At 42.8% G+C, this 17,441-nt stretch overlaps 1 protein-coding gene across 1 annotated transcript; it reads right to left on the reverse strand.

Moving 5' to 3' along the window:
• Window positions 1-8,665: 8,665 nt before the first annotated feature.
• Window positions 8,666-11,685, reverse strand: LOC112588673 (uncharacterized). The gene is made up of 3 exons (XM_025299340.1): window positions 9,906-11,685; window positions 9,170-9,824; window positions 8,666-8,933 (listed from the first exon to the last, which is right to left on the reverse strand). Exons 1-3 carry the CDS (start codon window positions 11,683-11,685, stop codon window positions 8,666-8,668), a joined length of 2,703 nt encoding a protein of 900 aa, XP_025155125.1.
• Between the last annotated feature and the right edge of the window lie 5,756 nt (window positions 11,686-17,441).

Consider the following 17,441-nt stretch of genomic DNA (forward strand, 5'->3'; position numbering starts at 1 on the left):
CACCTTCCCTTTTCCCTACGTTTGCGGAGGAAAGCGACCAAGAGCTGCGAACACTCAGCGGAGACGGCGGATACACCGTCCCGGGTTCTTGGTCACTAGACGGATCGCCTAAAGGCTGAGTACGCTCAGCGGAGTTCGCCGACGGACGAACCCCTGACTCAAGGCGGTGGGTAAAGGCGAGAGACTGTCGAGTACGCTCGACCGAGCACGCGCACGCACGAGCCCAGGAAGACGGGAGACGGCCAAGTACGCTCGATCAAAACTGCGGACGTACAATCCCGTGTTCTTAGTCGCCGGTCGGGTAGTTGGAAATCGGAACGCAGAGCGAAACGATCCGGATAATTCTCTCTTTCGGCATAAGGCGTCTAGATCGAATTTGCGGTACGGATCGGTCTGGTCTGGTGCCTAGAAGCTCGATCGCCGCCGTTTTATAGTTGTTCGCGCTACGAATGATACGGCGGCGATGAGCGGCGCGCTATCGGCGCGAGGCACGGCGCGTGATCGCGGCCGCGCGCGCTAGCGGCAGCGTGTGATCGCCTCGGCGCGCGATAGCGGCGGCGCGAAATAGCGGCGCGCGATCGTCTTCGATCGATTAAGGTTGGCGCAAAGCGCCGTTCGTCGGCCCGACAGGTGGTCGGTCGGGCCGGTAGTAACGAGGTGCATTTGCGCCTCGTTACAATATAATATGTATATACGAGGGTGGTCCGATAAGTACTTAGCCTACAAAAGAAAAACGAAAATTTTGGAAAAGTGGCGATTTATTTCTCAACATAGTCTCCTTTTAGCTCGATATACTTGACCCAGCGCTGCTCCAACTTCTTTAACCCGTCTGAAAAATACGTTTTCTCGAGGTCTGCAAAGTAGGCCTTCGTGGCGGCGATGACCTCCTCATTCGACTCAAATTTCTGCCCGGCGAGTGACTTTTTCAAGTTTGGAAACAAAAAGAAGTCGCACGGGGCCAAGTCTGGAGAATACGGTGGATGGGGCAGCAGTTCGTAGCCCAATTCAACCAATTTGACCGTGGCGAGGGCGGAGGTGTGAGCCGGTGCGTTGTCATGGTGGAAGAGCACTTTTTTCTTCGCCAAATGGGGCCGTTTTTTTGCAATTCGGCGTCGAATCGGCCCAATAATTCGGCATAGTACAGCCCTGTGACCGTTTTGCCCTTCTCCAGGTAGTCGATGTAGATCACACCTTGTGAATCCCAGAAAACGGTGGCCATCACCTTTCCGGCCGATAGGACAGTCTTCGCCTTCTTCGGAGCACGTTCGCCGGGTGAAGTCCACTGTTTCGACTGTTCCTTGGTCTCTTGTGTGTACCAGTGGATCCATGTTTCGTCGACGGTCACGAAACGACGCAGAAACTCCTTCGAATTGCGCTTAAACAGCGTCAAACACTGCTCTGAAGTGGTCTCACGGTTGCGCTTGTTGTCCGGAGTGAGCAAACGCGGCACCCATCGCGCCGACAGCTTTTTCATGCCCAAAATTTCATGCAGGATATGACCCACGCGGTCTTCTGAGATGCCTACTGTCTCAGCTATCTCGCGCACCTTCAATCGGTGGTCTGCCAATACGAGATCATGGATTTTTGTCATGTTACCCTCCGTGGTAGCCGTTTTCGGGGCACCTGGGCGTGGCTCATCAAAAACCGACGTGCGACCACGTTGAAACTCGTTAAACCAATTTTTGACGGTCGCCATCGAAGGAGAAGAGTCACCGTACACAGCATCCAAGCGCTCTTTGATTTCGCTGCGCGATTTCCCTTCCAAAAACAAGAATCGAATCACCGACCGATATTGCTCTTTTTCCGTTTTTCTAAAATCCGCGGACACGCCCGCTTCCACACGCGGTCAAAACAAAACTACGAGTCCGATTCGGCTGAAATTTCGACAGTAGCCGTCTACGAGAATGTACTACACGATAGTAAATTTCTCTTGCGATAATGGCGCCATCGGGCGATGAGGCTAAGTACTTATCGGACCGCCCTCGTATATATATATATATTTATAAAACACGTAAACATATTTATTTTAAAGTGATTATTAAACGAGGAAATAATTTTAATGATAATATGTCGCAAGGGTACGTCTCAGCCGATTTCTTATACAGCGACGGGCCTGAGCGCATCACGATCGTCGCCCTAGCCACTGAGCGCGGAGCGGTGCGAGGGGAACGGTAGGCGTCACCTATTGAATTTCGCCCGAAATGTGCAGATTGTGGCCAGCTCTGATATATGGTAAAAATGTTTGGTCCATGATACAGATTGCAAATGAAATATGAACGATACAGAGAAATATTAACTGAAAATATTAACACTGAATCTAATTCATCAATGTTTATGGTTAACTTAAACAAAATTGTGCTTTCTTCAATCAAAATTTCTTAATCGTTCTCTCTCTCTCTCTCTCTCTCTCTCTCTCATTTCGTCAGAAAATGGGTTCATTCAACCAAACATATTTTCCGTGTAGATTTGAATAAAACGATAGGACACGATGAGTCTCTATGCGAATTCTATCATACTCTAACAATTAAATATTCTCCTAACGATAGAGTACAATAGAGTACTAAGAGAAGAGAGATGAAAAGTGTTCATCGTACTCTATCTTTACGCGATATCATTTCTTTCGGATCCGATGCAACAAAACGATAGATTGCGATAGAAAACGATGAGAATGTCTATAGATCTCATCGCTCTCTATCGCTTTCTTCTTTTCGATGTTTTCCTTGATCAAAGAATCTTGATTTGATTCTTGATTTGATCTTGATTTTGAATCTTGAACTTTACAATTCAATATGAGCTATCTGTGGTACCTCATAAAATAATCTCATAATTGTAATCGCGAATATTCAGCGGCCATATCGGCGCGAGCTTAGACGCGGTGCGGCGGGATGTAGGAGCGGCGAGGTAGGAACATAAACATTGGCGCGTCGTCCTTCCTCTCGCCGCGCGCTGGCAACAGTTCCTTTGTCGATTGGGCAGTGCTCTTTAGCCTGAGCGGTTAGATGCTCCTCCCATAACGTCTCGACGTGCACTCATTCCTCAGATTTCTGTCATTAATAAATCGATAATTATTGCGAATCTCACAAAACGGTATGGGACTTTTATATTTGTCTTAACCCGCTCTATGTCTCCACGAGCTCTGCCAGATTAGTTATAAGACACCTTGTATAGTTATATTAGACGAATAGAAGTTCGAAAGGAAAGAGAAAAAGAGAAAGAAAACATTTCTTAAATAATTGTCCGGAATTCGCAGGACGTAACAATAATATTCAGAGTTAATTGTTTTACCGTTTTCCAGATAGTCAATTAACAAAATCCCTTTAGCATCCCAAAAAACTGATGCCAAAACCTTTTTTGCCGATCTTTCATGCTTTGTTTGCTTTGGAGCTAAACATTCAGCTTCAGTCCATTGTAAATGTTCCTGTTTCAATTTAGGATCATGGTGATAGATCCAAGTCTCATCCATAGTTACAAAACGACGCACAAAATGGGTTTTATTGTTCTTAAAACGACCCAAATGACGCTGAAAAATTTGCTTTCGAGTGAGTTTTTGTTGAATTGTTAACGTATGCGGCACCACTTTTCCAAACACCTTTTTCATTTGTAATTCTTTATGCAAAATATGCCGTACCCGTTCATCTGAAATGCCTATGGTATGAGCAATTTCACGCGTAGTCACACTTGGATTTTCAGAAACAATATACATAACATGTATTTACAATATACATAACATGTATTTGCTCAATGATTTTTGGTATTGATGCGCTTTTTGGACGTCCACTGCGTGGATCATCTTCAATTGAAGAATGCATATCGGGCCTTCATTTCGGGAAATTTTCCGACAAAGTGTGTCGTATGCTCGGTTTCGATATGTATAGAGCGAGCGAGGAATTCATTCATCTCAACTTGCCGAAAATTATGCAGGGACGTATAGCGTACCATCCCAATATTGCTCGTAATGCGAGTCCTCAGAAAATTGGAGAAGGAAAGTTTCACTCTTTCATCACGTCAAAACGTGAACTTATGTCTGACGAACCAGCTAGTATGGTATAGGGCGTATCCGATAAATTGTTTATTGCGACATTTGTGAGTTCTATATAACGGGAGACGTGTATTCTCCTCCTCTTTGTATGGTTCCCGTTGAATACAACGGTGATAAATATGCCTACGGACGTAATATGATGAAGCATTTTTCGCTTCCGAATTATATTTCATTGCGATTAACATGTTACCGCACGATTGAAATAGATATAAGAGATCAGGTTGGTGAAAGAATATCACTTGAATTTGGGGCGTTGACAGTTACATTACAATTTAGACGTCGTGATTAGAACGATATGGCACATTATTTAGAGTATTACGAAGCACAATCCGGGGAAAGTCGCGGCGGCGGAATTCCGCAAGTTTTTGTAGGATCACAGTATCAGCGAGGTCGTGGTATCGATAGTTTTCTCGGTGGTCTGTTCAAGCGAGTGTTACCTTATCTGGCCAGTGATGTGCGTGCCGTTGGAAAAGAAGCTCTACGCGTAGGAATTAATATACTCGATGACGTGGAGAATAACACGCCACTGAAAACAGCTGTTAAAACGCGCCTCGAGGAATCAGGCTCAAATCTCAAAAGAAGAGCGGAAGAACACATTAACAAACTGATGGAGGGGTCTGGATATAAAGCTCCTGCGAAAATCGGAAAAGGTCAGCTTCCTTTCATCACGCTAAGCGGATACAGCAGCAAATCATCTGCGCCGAAACGTCGAGTCAGCGCTTTTAAATCAAGGAAGAGGAAAGTGACTCGAAGAAACGTGCAGAGGAAAAAATTGGGTAAGGAGCTAGCGAAGAAACTGGCGAAGAAGCGTTCAGTAAAGAAAAGCGGGGGAGGACTTGCTAAACGTCGGGGAGGTATCAAAAAGCGTACCGTGCCAGACATTTTTCCTAAACAACAAACGCGTGCTTTCGAAGCATATCCTTTCTTCATACGCATTCCTGCGAATGTTTAAAGAGTGAACTCGATCTCTTCACCCTGCTGCCTACACAAATCAGTATTGAGAGTTCACAATGGATTCACTACAAACCCGTGTCTTCTCTCACGGACGATGCACCCGTCGAATTCGTCGTACTCGGGCATGGAGAATAATACGTAAATCTTGCTCACACCATGTTGTCGCTACGCATACGAGTAGAAATGGAGCAGGAGCCGCCGCCGCAAAAGTAGGCCCAGTAAACTATATACTGTATTCGATGTTCAATCAAATCGACGTATATTTCAACCAAAAGCTCGTGTCTCCTCCAAACAATGCTTATGCTTACCGCGCTTACATAGAGGCGTTATTCAATTATGCTTCAACAGTAAAAACCTTCTACCTGACTTCATGCTTGTGTTACAGCGATACCGCAGGGAAAATGAACGCTCTACCTGGAGCAACACTATGCAATCACGGGCCGACAAGCGAACCGCTTTTGTACAAGGAGGGCGAACTCTGGATCTCGTAGGTCATCTTCACTGCGATGTCTTCAATCAAGATAAATATTTTATCAATGGTGTCGAAGTGCATGAGGCTTGTTCATTCGAAAGATTCCTTCTGTCTTATGAGGGGTAATACTATGTCATGGATACGCATATTAGATGCTACACTACTCATTAGAAGAACTAGAATAAACCCTGGCATATTACTCACTCACACGAAAATGTTGACCAGGACTATTGCTAAATACCCGCTCACGAGAGTCGAAGTTAAATCATTCACAATTCATAGTGGCGTCGTAGGAGAAACACTAGACAACGTCATTCTTGGACAAATACCGAAGCGTATAATTGTCGGCTTTGTCGATAACAAAACGTTTAACTGTGCCCGACATTTAAACCCATTCAATTTCTAGCATTATGGAATAAATTTTTTTCGTTGTATGTCGATGGTACTTAAATCCCTAGCAGACCGTTACAACCCAAATTCTCTGGTAACGAGATGCTTTACGCCGAGGCGTAGAGATCACACCTTTTTTTCGGGAACGGGCATTCACTTTTTGAACGAAACTAATTCTATATCCAGAGAAGATTACCCTGCTGGTTATGCTCTTTTCGCTTTTGATCTCACTCCTGATTTATCAGCTAATTGCACGGACCAATGGAACCTTGTGAAACACGGTAGTTTGCGAATGGAGGTACGATTCGAAAAAGCTCTCACAACAACGATCAGCTGCTTAGTTTACGCTGAATTTGAAAGTATGTTGAAAATAGATTCTTCTCGTCAAGTCATTGTAGATTATAGCGGTTAAAACGAGTCTCCCACTCTTCTTTTTGATGTCATTCCCCTTCCAGTGTAAATATTTTAAACATCATTCCCCTCCTGAGTAAAAGTTTTGAGAAAAGAGTCCAGTCGACTTCGAGGTATGAAGAGTATAGTTTCGGAGGAAACAGAATTGCGAATATAGAGGGAACATGGATGTGATTATCGAAGTGCAATGTTTCCGATATGTCAATAGCAACGACGTCTATGTGCTCAAGGAGGTGGCTATTGTCGGTATTAATGAGGCATTCGTCGGACATTGGATCTTAGCTCCAGAATATTCATTTATAGAATTGAATGAAAAATCAAGGCGGATAAATAACTGGCTTTCACAGAATTATTATGGAATCGAGTGGTACGACGGGGAGAGCAATCCGAAATATTTTTATCCGCGTTTGCGTGAAATTAGGAGTCATATTCGCAACTTTATGACATAGGACAAAGAACAAGCGAGCTACTCGCAAAATTTGTTAGACCGAAACGTGTATAATCTGGAGAATATCTCGCCGATGTCCAATGATCTTTCATTCAGCGAACGTGTCAAAGCTTGCTCATTCCATGCATTTAGAAAACACAGTCGTTATCACTGTGCATTACGCAACGCATACAAATTCAAACACTAGTACATCGAAGAAACATCAAAAAGCGTGACAACGTTTATGTGATCCAGTGCTTGTCCTCCAAAATTGACGAGGAAGACAGTGAAAATAGCTATTCCTCAAATCGGGGAGTGAAGAGTCATCGATTGAAAAAGAGGAAAACGAGACAAATATTGAGTTGCAGCATTCCATCAAACCGTCGAGGACTATAACAATCACGTTACCAGAGGTAAAACGAAATTATATAAAATGAATTCGCTCGAAATTCAACATGCGCTGCAACATCTCAATGCCAGATACACAGACGTCTGTACAGCTGACGGACTATCAAGTGTGTGGACGAGATCGACGGCAATAGTCGCTAATACGGACAATCACGACCGTCCAGGACAGCACTAGGTCGCATTCTACATCGATCAGAATGGAGCAGCCAGATACTTCGACAGCTACGGGATGTCGCCATGGAACTCACAATTTCTCCTACGTCTTAGAAGAAATTCCGTCACTTACCGATGGAATACCTCTCACAAGGGGAGGACGTATCGACCGGGAAACGGTTTGGAACGAAACTTACGGAGTTAATAGTACTCGACTACTAATGTTGCTACCGTACGTTCGCACACGAGAATGGGGACACTCAAAAAAAACTCGGATAACGTTGTTTCCAAAGCAAACTCTTTCTTTTTAATCGCAAAGAAGATGTTGGGTTACAGCCAGACTTATACAGTCTCGGTAAAAAATACAACTGGGTTCTTTTTCTTGTCAGCGCGCTCTATCGGCCGCCGCTTGCCATAGGGTAACTCTTTGGGTTGCTAGAGCTATTAGTTCTTGTTTCTCTCGTCAGGAAAGGCGCGTCTTTCAACATCCTCCCACCTTAAGTTGCTCCCTCTCCTTTTCGGTACAATGGAACAACTTAATAACTCAGTGTAGATGAAATCAAAATCCCAGACATTCTGGCTGCTTGATAATCCGACTGCTTCTTGTTCTTGGCTCAGGAATCGACGTTGGAACGGTTTCAGTCAGTTCCTTTAATTTTTCTGGCAACGTCGGATCAGGTTCTGTCCGTGGTTGATCTTTAATTGTCGGCACAATCGAATCAAGAAGTTTTCTTGATTTGTCTCCTGTGGTTTCCATTTCCAAAGGAATTAATCTCTGTATTGGGCGAATTAACTCTCCGCCGGCAGTTTGTAACTTCACGACTCGGACATGGCCGTCTTTACTCGGAAAAAATTGTTTAATCCTCGCCATAGGCCATTCAAGCCGTTTCTGTGAATCATTGGCGATAAGAACAACATCACCCACCGAAAACGGAGTGGCAGCGTGTTTGCGTTTATTTCGTTGAACTCGGTTCCACACGAACACCGCCCATTGTCTTTCATGACGTATCCAGGATAAGACAGTAGTTGAGTCACTCCAAAAATATCTCTTGCTGTGTTTGTAAGACATCGCCTTATCGAAGGAGTGCATCATCCTTGCTCCTATTGACGCGGCGAGCAGCTCAAGGCGTGGTATCGTCTTCTTTTCACGCGGCGCCACTCTCGATTTCGCTTCAACAAGATGTACTTGGATTTCTTAGTCAGTTTGCACTCGAATATACAAAACAGCAGCATAGGCATCTTTACTCGCATCCACAAAGACATGAAAGGATACGGCATCTCCATTGCGTTGATCACCAAAAATCCATCGAGGAATCTTCAACTGTAGGAGTAGATTCAACTGTTCCATCCATTCTAAGAACTCTTTTTTGCTGTCTATATCGATTTCAGCATCCCAGTCTAAATGTTGGTTTCATAAACGCTGCAACATCAATTTCGGTTTCAAAAGCACAGGGCAAGTGAAGCCTAAGGGGTCGAACACTTTCTGGACTGACGAAAGCACGACTCTTTTGGTTATTTCTTTCGGAATTGTATCTGGAAAGGGTCCCATGAGGGTTAGAGTGTCTCTTTCTGTGTCCCACCGAAGGCCATGTACTGTAGTCGAGTTGTTCGGTTCCTTCATGCCCGAATACCTCCAATCTCTCAAATCGAACAGAGCTTGTTCATCAGGGCGATGGCTTCTTCAAGCAAGATCTGCAAGTCGTCATATGAGTCAACACTAGTAATGCAGTCATCTACATAGAAAGACTTTGCCAATTTCTCACACACAAGTCTCCTGCGTGGAGAATCAGAGGCCCTCAAACCCTGCTCGAGAAGTAACTCAATTGTTGCTCCTAATAAAAAGGGGCTGCTCGACACACCAAAGACTACTCGCCGATATCGATAAGTTTCAACTCTCCCCAGGGAGTCCCATTACAGGAATCTCAACACATCTCTATCCGCTTGAGCGATGCTTATCTGAAGAAAGGCCTTAGCTATGTCTGCTGTTATTCCTATCTTCTTCTCTCGAAAACGATGTAACATATCCGGAATGAGTTCGATGAGGTTAGGTCCCGTCTCCAAACATTGGTTCAGCGATGGCGAATCTTCTGTTTTTGCGGAAGCATCAAAAACTGGACGTATTTTCGTCGTACTGCTTTCTTTAACAACATGCCTGTGTGGAAGATAATAGCTCTTGTTAGCAATCTCCTCATCATTCACTTTCTCGATAATACCCTTAGAAAGCCAATCGTCAAAGACAGCTTTGTAATCCTCGAATAAGCTTTCTTGTTGTAACCTCTTCGTTACTGTGTCGAGTCTTTTCTGTGCGACATGTCTATTGTCTTGTAATGCAGGATGATTTTCCTTCCAAGGTAATTGGACCTCATAGCGTCCTTCTTCGTTCTTCTTAGCTGTATCTCGAAATGATGCTTTCACTTCCGCTTGACGTGCTTCTTTGGTTATACTCTCTATAGGATCCATGATACCCAAAGTATCCAATCTCCATAGATCCGAGATGCTTGCTTCTTGTGTCATCATAGACATAACCATCAGAGCAGCATCTTCTTTCCTTTGTTCAACCAGATTTTTACCTAGCAGAGTCCAACCGAGTTTAGTCTCTATGGCGGTCACGCCATTATCCAGCTAAATAATTTTCTCGTTGAACAGCCAACCAGCAACGTCAGCGCCAATAAGCAAAGTAATAGGTTCTTTTCCTTCTCCGGTATCACATAGTCGTATGTGGTTTTTCTTGAGTATATCTGCCCATGGTGCGCTGTTTGTTTTAGGAGGGTTGCGGCAAATAACCTCTTCTTTAAAAGCGATAAAATTGCATTGATACGATCCGTCCAGACAATCCACGTAAACCCAACAAGCTTTATGATTTTGCGGTTTGGTCTTGATTCCACCAAACAGCAAATGCACCATCGTTTGTTCGCCCACGATGTCATAACCTAGCTCTTCAGCTACCTGTCCTAAAATGTATGATTTATGTGAACCCGTATCAATAACAGCTCGCACATCTACAGCTCCCTTAGGTCCTCGCAGCTTAACCTTCAACATTGGCAGAAATACCTTGACATCCAATGATACGTTAGTGAGACAACTATTTTCTTCATTAAAGGTTTGCTTGACTGATTCTTTACCCGTAGTTTGATTCGGCTCACTATTACTTGAAAGATTTCTACACATGAGCAAACAGTGCCCCCTTTTGCACCAAGGACATTTTTCTTTGCTGCGACACTTCTTATAACTATGTCCAGATCGCAGACATTTGAAACAACCATGTTTTCCTTTTACAACCTCGACTCGTTGATCCATGGGCATACTTCGAGCTTTCTCACAGTGCAAACTGTCATGGCTTTCTTCGCAGAACAAGCATTTAGATATATTTGTATCCCTGAGCGTGAGTAACCCAGCAGTTGTAGCCACATCTTGACCTCGATCCAAGTCACTTTTCGACTTCTTTTTATTTTTATTCTTTGCAGGATCATCATTTATATCAAAGCACGTTTTAGCCATATGAATGCGTTCCTCACTCTCCACTTCTTTTCCTAGAAAAGTCATCAAGTGCGTGAGACGATCTTTAGCCGTGATACTTACTGTAGGGACATCCGCTGATATGGTCGCTGTCCGCTGCCATGTCCGTAAAACTTCTTCCGGCAACGAGGATTCTACTAATGGGAATAACATCGCCGCACACATCTCTGTAGTTACATCCAAGGATTCGAGTGCACGAAGATGCGTTTCAAGTTTATCATAGATTGTCGTAAGCGATACGTTTTTATTCTTACTCAGAACCAACTTCAAGAGCTCACGTACATAAAATTCTATCAAGAGATCTTTCTTACCGAATCGAGACTTAAGGCTCTGTATTGCCTTCTCATAGTTTTCCGCGGTAGGAGGGAAACTGTTAACGATCTCGTACGCACGAGAATCCTTTGTTGTCGACTGCAATAAATAGTGGAATTTATCCTCTCTCGTTAGGGTCGCATCGTCATAAATTTTCTTGAACGTGCTCCATAACGCCAGCCAGTCTTTAATCTCACCGCCGAATTTCCTCAATTCGATCTTAGGTAGTTTCAGTGCGCGTATGTTTTCCTGTGCCGATACGACCGTTGGGAATGGCTGCGGTTGTGCTGCCTGCATCGCTGTTTCCCTTGTCTCGGATAGTTGCGTCAGCTCGATCTTCGCGCGATGATATCTTGCCATATATTCATCAGCGCTTTCCATTTCTCTAGAAAGAGCTTCTTCCGTCTCTCCGGCTTCAATCATTGCCTCCTGTATCTTCTGGCTCAATTCACCGAGCTCCGTCGCTTTTTCTCGAATCAATGCAAAATTGACTCGCAACGAGGTTATGTCCGGCGATCCTTTTTTCGTCTCGCTCAAGAAAGCGTTGTATGTCCGCGTGAACGCGATCCGCGTCACTTTTTGCGATATTTTCAATTTATCCATTATCCGAAGATTGCCCTTCTCTCGAATGTGTTCTTACCTCACTACGTAACGGTTAGCAACAGTACAAAACCAGTCCTGTCACGGTCGCCAGAATGTTGCTACCGTACGTTCGCACACGAGAATGGAGACACTCAAAAAAAACTCGGATAACGTTGTCTCCAAAGCAAACTCTTTCTTTTTAATCGCAAAGAAGATGTTGGGTTACAGCCAGACTTATACAGTCTCAGTAAAAAATACAACTGGGTTCTTTTTTTTGTCAGCGCGCTCTATCGGCCGCCGCTTGCAATAGGGTAACTCCTTGGGTTGCTAGAGCTATTAGTTCTTGTTTCTCTCGTCAGGAAAGGCGCGTCTTTCAACAACTAATAACTCATGGTAATATTAGGAGTACAAATAAGTTTTCTATCAAAAATTAGGAATTTATTATGAAAGAACAGTACATTACGTTTTATTCAAATTATTGTCCATCACTAGCCACTACTTTTTCTCATCTTTCTGGCAGCATTCGGATACCACGTCGGAAGAACTCTTCATCTCTTGAGGCTATCCACGAATCGACCCAATTTTTAGTATCTTCATATGATGTAAAGCTCTGCTTAGACAGGCCATGTGCCATCGACCAGAACAAATGATAATCGGAAGGGGCAATGTCTGGTGAATACGACGGGTGAGGTAGGACTTCCCAATTAAGTGTTTCCAAATAGGTTTTGACCGGTTTTGCAACATGTGGCCGAGCGTTGTCATGTAGGAGAATAATTTTGTCGTGTCTGGAGTAGTAATGGGCGCGTTTTTCCTTGAGTGCTCGGCTCAATCTCATTAATTGTGTTCGGTAGAGAGCTCCAGTAATGGTTTCGCTCGGTTTGAGCAACTCATAATACACGATACCAAGCTGATCCCACCAACTACACAGCATGAGTTGTTTTCCATGAATATTCGGTTTGGCTGTCGATGTTGAAGCATGGCCAGGTGGTCTCCATAATTTTCTCTTCTTTGGGTTATCGTAGTGGATCCATTTTTCATCATCAGTGACTATACGATGCAAAAAACCCATCCTTTTATGCCTGGCAAGCAGCATTTCACACGTGCAAAATCGGCATTCAACGCCTCTCGGCTTCAGTTCATATAGAACTCAATTTCCTTGTTTTTGAATCATTCCCGACGATTTTAAACGATGTAAAATTGCTTGTTGAGTCATTTCTAATGTAAATGCAAGTCTTCTTGCGTTTGGCACAAATCTTCCTGCAATAATGCTTCCAATTCCGTGTCTTCGTACACTTTCGGCCTTCAACTACGTTCTTTGTCTTCCACATCAAACTCACCGTTTTTAAACTTGAAACCACTCACGACAACTTCTCTCACTTAAAGCAGTCTCACCATATGCTTCTACAAGCAATCGATGCACCTCAGCTGCAGATTTCTTCAAATTAAAGAAGTTAATCAAAAGTTCCCGCAAGTGACGCTTATTCGGCACAAAACTTGACATTTTCGCACGAAAGAAATTATGTGATGCTGATACGTCACTAATACTTCAAGGTTATGTTGTTACCAGATGTCCAAACTTATTATGATATTACGTTTTACATCTGACAATTTCAACATAACCTTCTGGTGGGGCCATCTTTTGTCAAACGGCGGAAATTTATTTGTACTCCTAATAATATACGATGCAATACCTCTTCGTTTTCGAGAAAAAACGGTCTAAAGAAAAGGTCCAACAAAGTGTACGAGTTAGTAAGAAGGGTATTCAACGAAGCGGCGGAGCGCAGCAGCGAAGGTAACGGACTACCGAACTAACAGCTAAGGGTCGATCCTTGCTGTATGGTTTTTTTATTCTCTAAGCATAAAAATAAAACAGAAAACATTGATAAATAATAAAAGCGCGTTTCTTAAATATATTAGTGTTTGTTAAACATATTATTAATGATTTAAATTGCAAAAAAACCATAAATCTTATCCATAAAATATGTAGTGTATGAGAAAATTTTTATATAATAATTGCAATGGAAATAGGAATAAAAATATTGTTATGAAATATATAGGAGTGGTATTAAACTATTAGGAGCGCAAGAAAGTTCTGAGCCTTTTTTGCAAAATTCAAAATTTATTTAAAAACAAACAAAATTATATTAATCAACGAAATATTCCCCATTTGCATCGATGACCTTTTGCCATCTTTCGGGCAGCTTGCGAATTCCCTGATGGTAGAAGCTCACCGGCTTCGAGGCGATAAAGTCATCAATGCATTTTCGTATCTCTTCAAGTTTCACAAAATGTATATCAGCCAAGAAATGCTGCAGAAACCGGAATAGGTAGTAATCGGAAGGCGCCATGTCTGGGCTATACGCCACGTGCGGGAGAAGTTCCCAGCCTAATGCAAAGATATAGTCCTAAGTCACTTTCGCAACATGTGGTCGGGCATTGTCATGAAGCAGTATCACTTTACGAAGTCCTTTGTCAATAAATGGCCTCTTTTCTTCAAACGCATCGCTCAAATTGCTCAATTGTTGCTGATAGCGATCTGCCGTTACTGTTTCACCCGGCTGTAACAACTCGTAATACAATACACCTTTCCAATCCCACCATATGCAAAGCAAAACCTTCTTGGCGTGGATATTGGTCTTTGGCGTCGATGTCGAAGGTTGACCAGGGTCAACCCATGATTTTTTACGCTTCGGATTATCATAAAGTATCCACTTTTCATCACCTGTAATGATTTGGAGCAGAAAATCCTTTTTACGGAACCTTGAAAGCAAAGTGAGTGCCGTGTCACGCCGTCGATTTTTGTTGTCTTCGGACAGTGCATGCGGAACCCATCTGCCATCTGCATTCCTTTTGAACTTTTCCCATTGCATGTAAATGTGTGGAAATGGCTTGTCGCGTAACGCCAAGTTGCTCTGCAAGCTCCTTTTCAGTTTGTGCAGAGTTTATATCCAACAATGCTTGCAGTTCGTCCGTTTCAATCTTTTGAGGGCGTCCAGCACGCGGTTCATCTTCAAGACTGAAATCTCCTTGGCGAAATTTTTGATACCACCTTTTACACGTAGCATAACTTACAGCGTTCTCTCCATATGCAACACAGATCATTTCAGTGGCTTCAGCAGCATTTTTCTTCAGATGAAACGCGAAGTGGATGGAAAATCGAATATGCTCTTTTGTTATTGCCATCGTGAACACTGCTGATTTTAAGGTTATGTGCATCAAACGCCAAATCGCACGATGTTTCGAAAGACCAAATGTCACTGCTTTAGAACCGCAAGAGGGCAGGAAAATTAATGCAATTTAAATTGTGGTTTCAGTAGTATGAAATCTAGGGCTCAGAACTTTTTTGCGCTCCTAATAGTATGAGATAGTTCTTCGTAATCTTATATCGTATATATAAAATATTTGTTTCTGTTACAACTCTCTATGTTGTGTTGAAGCTCTTTATCTCTTCTGGCAATCCCCCTCCAGAAACTTCCTTTGTGTCATTCTAAACAATCGTTAGAAATGACGAAATGATTCGAGCGTCGGAACAGTCGTCAGTAGAGCAAGCAGCAGTGTCCGTTTACTAGTGATACATAGTAGTTCGGTGATCATATTTAAATTACATATATCATAACAATGTCAGAGAATCCTTCAACAAGCAAAATAGTTGATATAGAATCGCTAGAAGAAAGATCTCTTAAAAATGAAGATTTTAAAGGTGAATTCACTAATGCTCTCATATATACGAATTCTAATTACGAGAGTAATAAATTATTATCAAAAAATCTTCCAGCGAAAATTAGTACTGTGTCGATAGCTATGGCAAATAGCATTTCTAATGCTGTTATCGATATTTTAAACAACAGTTATGTCATGGTGGATGAAGATCTCATTCTAAATGATGATAGCGATAGTGAAAATCTACACGAAAAGGTATGTTTTTTCGATTTTAATGTTAGATTTTTAATGTTATTTTAATGTTAGAAATGAAAGACGCTGCAAATTATATTTTACATCTTGATAGTGCACAGACGATCCCACGACAGATGCAAACTACAATCCATCAGATTATGCAGAGCCTCCTAGAGACTATATTCCTTTAGAGTATAAAACAAAAATCGTTGCTCTTGCTGAAGCACATCCACATTGGAATTTAAAGACACTGCAAAAACAAGGTAGAAGTCGTTTAAAAAGAAAAGATTATTTAATCCAATGGAAGAAAGACGTGAAAAGTGGAGGAACGCGAGTAGATAAATGGCAAATAATTGACAATAAAATTTTTGAACGTCTTCGAGAAGCAAGAAGCTGTTACGAGCAGGTAAAACAAGAAAGATATTGTTGTGCCCACGCCTTTGGGGAACGTGTTCCCACGCTCTTGGGAGAAGACTGTGAAGAAGGCATATAGAGAGTGTTTGACAGCTGTTATCGTTGTCAAGGAATTTGTTTACTAACAACTGGAATAATAAGAAAGTCGCTCTAGTCCTGTCACAGCGTACGGACGTAAAGCGAATTCGTGCGATTATTTTGAGATTGATTAAGATCCGTTTTTCTTGGCTGTAAATAAAGCTATTCTCGTTTAGTTTATCCCGAGTTATTTCTTTCACGCGCGGGCACAACAATATATTAGAATTTCATACATACATATATAACGTAATACATTTATGTATGTACTAATGCATGTAATAATAAATATTTGCAGGTAACAAGAACATTGCAACAATGGGCATTAATAGCAGCTTCTCCTTTTCAATCGGACACGTTTTCGTTCGATGCTAGTTCTACTTGGGTAAAAGTTTTTAAACAGAAACATAGAATAATACAGCGTCAGATAACAAAATATGTTAGCCGAAGAGAGATCGCTATTCTAGAAGAAACCATGGAAGCAGCACAAAGATTCCAGATACAAACGAGAAACATTATTCCTAATTTCAATTTGGATTTTGTAATCAATACTGACCAGACGGGGTGCAATTATCAAACGTATAATAGATCACTCGAGTTTAAAGGAGTAAAGGTAGTGTTCTTGAAAAAGCAAAATTGAAATAAAATTACACATTAGTATACGGCACAGTATAGCATGACTGCATCGGGGAAATTGCTTCCGCTTATGTATATATGTCTGCAAGAATCTACAAATAAATTTGGTCCTATAATATTCTATTCGGAACCCGACCGAACATAGAATAGCTCCGGAGAGCTGGCTGATGATTTTCGGATCGCAGAGCGACGTCCGCCTGCGACTATGTCGCTCGAGCAACTCGATGACCGACCGATCGTCCTCGCCGACATCTGAGTTATGTCATAAGACTGCCACAGGTCTTACAGAAACGTGCAACATCGCGCGCCGACCGCACCGTGCCCAGGGACGACAGTGAAAGCAAGAGAGAGGAAGAACCCGAACGTGCCGACGCAAAGAAGCATGCGATGTAAAAACACAACGGACACAATAGAAACGCAAGTGGAATAATGCAGAAGAACGACGCAGAAGGAACACAGTAGACATGCAACTATTTACAAGGCGAAGGCGTTTGTCAGCGCAAAGTCTCGGAGGACATACACACGTCAGAGACGTCAACGGGAAGCGGTACCCGGAGCACGTCAAAGTACGTGGAAAGAAACAACCTCCGTCCTTTCGGAAGGCCTGTCCTTCTGGACGTAACGGCCTACAGCCAGCCACGGTTCCGAGGATGCGTGGAGAAGAGCGCTGAACTCTAGCACGCAAGGGGCGAGTAAGCCGCGAGAAAGTCAAGTTCCCTACGGACACTTGGAAGAATGAGCTCAAAGCGCTAGAGGAG

Source organism: Harpegnathos saltator, unplaced genomic scaffold (genome assembly GCF_003227715.2).
Source record: "Harpegnathos saltator strain DR-91 unplaced genomic scaffold, Hsal_v8.6 scaffold267, whole genome shotgun sequence".
NCBI lineage: Eukaryota > Metazoa > Arthropoda > Insecta > Hymenoptera > Formicidae > Harpegnathos > Harpegnathos saltator.